Genomic DNA, 4,305 nt, shown 5'->3' with positions numbered 1-4,305 from the left:
GGGAACTTCACTCACTGCCACTTTCTGCCCCTGGTATTAAGCTTACTCAACATTAAGGAAGATGTGATTTCTGAGGAGTAACATTGTAGCAGCTCTTTTTTTTTGATGTCAGTAGATGGAGCTCCAGGGAGAAGATTTGGCTGATTCTTCTCTGGAGTCACTGCGGGTTCATAGGCAAATATATTTTGGTAATCAATTCTGAGAAACTTTAGCAGTAAAGCCTTTTTTGACCTTTTAATGTATTTTTCTAAATGAGCCTAGTTTTGTTTACAACATTAGCAGGTAGCTGTTGCTGGCAGCACCAGCTTCAGTGTCACATAGTTTGCATCTCTTAGCCAAAGAGACTTTAACACACCATCTTAACTGCATTGAGATGTTTTTTTCCTAGGAAGGGGATACTAAGTTAAATACATAGCTATGTGTTATTCCACTGTTTGAGACCTGGATTTTAACATATGCTGCTGCCTTACTTCAGAACTATTGAATCTTTATAGCAGGTGGTTGCAGTATGTTGTTCTCATGCCAGGAGCTCCTTAAACCTGCCATTCTGCTCCTTGTCACTTGCTGGGATCTTCATATGGTTTGGGTTTGGTTTGGGGTTTTTGTGTGCGGACAGATAACTCTATAACATGCTAATTTCCTTATCCTATTGGCTCCAAGCTTATCTCCCTTTCCCCTTCCATTTTTTAACTTGCTAAGTAATTTGTCTTTGTTCCTTTTTCTGCTTCCAGGTTTTGGCATAACCAGAGCTTCTGGTTACTGACAGTTGTAGTATATGCTTAGTCTTTGGAACTTCTTGGATACAGTATTCGATTGTTAGCATTTGCCTATAGCTATAAAAATAAAGGAACCAGTGTTTAATCTTGCAGTAGTAGCTCCTGAATAACTCTTTAAACAGCTGGAAAATCAGGCAGAGAGGACAGATCTGTGATCATCGTCCAACTAAGAAGTAGATAGGAATCTGTAGTCAATCTTGTGATTGATAAATACCTCCCAGTCAAAATCTACAGCAATTTGTGCTCAGTGGAATTGTTTTCTGTAGTCATGGTTGTTTCTGAAGGCAATTCCTTCATAAAATTGCTCTGAGGAAAGAATGAGATACTTCAAAACAACTACTCAGTTAGGAAGCATTTCTGTAAAGCAGGTGTGGTAAATAATGTGTGTTTTACAACTAATAACCCCAAGTAGAAATAAAATCCAATTCATCTCGAATTTGTTGAATTTTATTCTCCATTTGTTTAGGGTTATGCTCTTTAAGAGGCCTTTTCTGTGTGAGAGGGAAGGAGAAGCATGCAGAGGTTCTAATCCTGAAAAGTATTTGATACTTGAGACATCAGTAGAAACTACAAGTCTGCAGTTGCCAGGAAGATCAAAAGCCTGTGCACACAAAGATGCTGTTTTAAGTTGTGCAAAGCTTTGTCTGCCCTGATACATGCTCACTGTAGAGGAAACACTGAGTCAAGGATCGTAAGAAAAGTTGGATGTCAACAGAATTTTTAGTTACGAAGTTAGAAACTCATAGCTGTTAGGATGTTTATCAAGGAAATTAGCAAGTGAAGGTTATGGAGCTAATTCCCAGCATGGTAGGTCACTTGGATGTGTGAAAGTGAGTCTCATCAAACGTTTCAAATTGGCACACCCAGCTTGTAGAGTCCTTTTTTTTAGGTCTGTGACCTTTTGTAATGGTACCCTGACCTGCTATACATACTCTCTTCCGTCTATAGGTAGTTCAACAGGTATCTTGAGCTGCCTGTTATCTTAAGATGGGCTAAATGGTGCCATCCTGTGCCTTCCTCAGTAGATGGAGAGAGTATATGGCCTTTTCAGCCATCCTTATCCTGCCTCCTGGGCAGAGCTGCTGGATGCTTTACAGCAGTGTCACAGCCATAGATGCAGCAATGTGGTGCTGCTGGCCCTCCCCCATTATTGCAATGCAGAGTGGAAAATGCATCCTATTTTGCCAAATTTCCCATATTGTCATCTTCTGCTGTGTGAGAATTGCATGGCTGTCCACGTATAAATGCCAGGGAACCCATGAGTCTATCCCTAAGCTGAGTTAATAATTCTGAAATATGGAGAAGGTGGGAGTTTACATATTTATACAAAATAAGTGAGATATGGTCACAGTGCAGGACAACCTGAATTCAGCTATTAGCAGCAGTTTTGTTTGTCTTCCATCGTAGTGTATCATGCTGCAGTTTGATCTAATTTCATGATGACATGCTTGCAAACAGGGCTTGACAAAAATGTAGCATGTTTGAGAATGCTAACAATAACTGGAACAGAACTAATTTCGTAGGCCTGGGTTTGTCTAACTCAATTAAATTCTCAGCAGGCTGATTCCATATTGCAAAGATGACTGCTATCCTTGACTGCTTTGTTTGCAATTGAACACGAAAAGAACAAGTATGCTTGTCAGCTTTCCTCGTGCTGCTGTGCCAAAATAATCTGGAACAAACATGATTAGGGTAGTCTGCCCTGTTTGTAATCAAAATGAGATGACCTTACAATGACATTGATACCTTACTTTTTGCTAAAGATGCTTATGCACAGGAAGAAAACCTGGAAATAGAATTACTTATCTTCTCAGTCCTCTTGTCTGTTGGTTTCTCTGAACTGTTTAGTCACTAGGTTAAATAAGTAGTGTTAAATAGCTTGTACCATTTTTGTATATCATGTTCAGGTGTTTGTATCGGGTTATATGTGCAGAGAGTCACAGAATCATCAAGATTAGGGGAGACCTCTGAGATCATCACTCCAACCACTAACCTGCCACTCTGCTGGAACCACTTTGCCCTAAACCAGTGCCAGATCCAGACCACAGTCCTGATCACCATTCTCTTAGAAAGTAGCATCCTCTAAATATTATTTGAAACATCACAAATGATGCATTTCAGAGTGATATTTCTTCTGTAGGTCTGTGTTCTCTACCAATAAATTTTGCATGATAGTAAGTGACCTATTACTTGCTCCGTTTATTTCCCAATATGCAGCATTTTATTAAGTTCAGCCTGTTGGAATGCTTTGCTGTAAAGAGGGAAACTATTGAGCTTTTGTTTAATGCCAAAGTAGTCTGCAGCAGTTACTATGATTTGAAGAAAATCTCTATAATTGACAAGTCTTCCATGAAAAAAAAAATCTGCTTTATTTTGCAGGTGTCCTCCAAATGATGCAAACCAGAATTGGTGCTCTGCAAAGTACTGTTGACAGGTATGCCATTCATCATGTGATTAGAAAGTATAAATTCTTGTGTTCTATAATGTTATCATCACTGCTATAAAAAAATTTCTCTTCTTCTTTTTAGAATTAAAGTCAAAATTGTTGACCCCTACAACAAAATAGTGTCTCGCACAGCTCAGCTAGCAAAACTTCAAGTAAGTTGCATTACTAATATGTTTAAAAAACCCACTTGTTTGAACTTGTGTTATTTCACAATTGTCAGGCATGACAATAAGGGTGGGATTTTTCTATTCCAGTAGCCTGTAGTTCATTGTCAGTATTTCTCAGTGAAAATCAGTATTTGTGTGTCTGTTCATGAGCTACTTGAGAAGTGCTTCCTGTTGCAAAGTAGGAAACTGACCTTTGCACTAGCCAAATGAGTTTTTGTAGAGATGGAGGGAGGAGAGAAGGGTTATGAGTACAGATTAATTAAATGCTCATTACTGTTTGTGTAATTCTGTTGTTAAATGTTACGGTGCTGTTGTGTAGAAGTTGCTTTTTGCCCCCAAGTTAATGGCTGCTTGGCTGCTGTTTAGTAAAGATTTGGGAATCAATATTTTCAAAATAGTAATAGGGAGATAGTGGCTGCCCCAACCCTGGCAATGTTCAAAGCCAGATTGGATAAAGCCTTGAGCAACCTGGTCTAGTGAGGAGATGTCCCTGCCCAGGGCAGGGGTTGGGACTAGATGATCTGGAAGGTCCATTCCAACCCCAAAAATTCTATGATTCTATGATCTGTTAGAGGATAGCAATGGAAGAAAGCTTATCACAGTGATGGTAGAGTAAGTGTCAAACACTTCCACTGATGATTTTATAATAGTTGAAAACTATTCTGTGGATCTTCAAGAGTCATGTCTCTGCATTCTGTTAAGTTTGTGGCTCATCTTCACAAGTACACCTTAGCTTTGCAGAAATAGGAACTTAGCTTTTAGTAGCTGAATTTTGAGCTGTGTCTAGACACACAAGTAGATTACCATCTGCAAGTGACTGCTGTTGCACAGTAGATGAAGCTGCAGACTCATGCAGTTTCTAGTCTGGGGGCTGGTGGAGCAGCTGCACTTGTCTCTTGGCTGAACTACTATTTTC

General features: G+C 39.4%; 1 protein-coding gene across 1 annotated transcript in view; it reads left to right on the top strand.

Annotated features, from left to right (window-relative positions):
- The window catches only part of LOC103800509 (conserved oligomeric Golgi complex subunit 5-like), a gene marked incomplete at both ends in the record, with an annotated part of 4,615 nt that extends 1,241 nt beyond the window's left edge, over nucleotides 1-3,374 (top strand). Inside the window, 2 exons of the mRNA XM_009072890.1 lie at nucleotides 3,156-3,210; nucleotides 3,305-3,374. Of these exons, the coding sequence (XP_009071138.1) occupies nucleotides 3,156-3,210; nucleotides 3,305-3,374 (125 nt within the window). The remainder of the gene's footprint in view (nucleotides 1-3,155; nucleotides 3,211-3,304) is intronic.
- Between the last annotated feature and the right edge of the window lie 931 nt (nucleotides 3,375-4,305).

This window comes from Acanthisitta chloris, unplaced genomic scaffold (assembly GCF_000695815.1).
Source record: "Acanthisitta chloris isolate BGI_N310 unplaced genomic scaffold, ASM69581v1 scaffold44264, whole genome shotgun sequence".
NCBI classification, from domain to species: domain Eukaryota; kingdom Metazoa; phylum Chordata; class Aves; order Passeriformes; family Acanthisittidae; genus Acanthisitta; species Acanthisitta chloris.
Note: the sequence above shows the minus strand (reverse complement) of the source record. Positions and strands in the feature narration are given on the sequence as shown.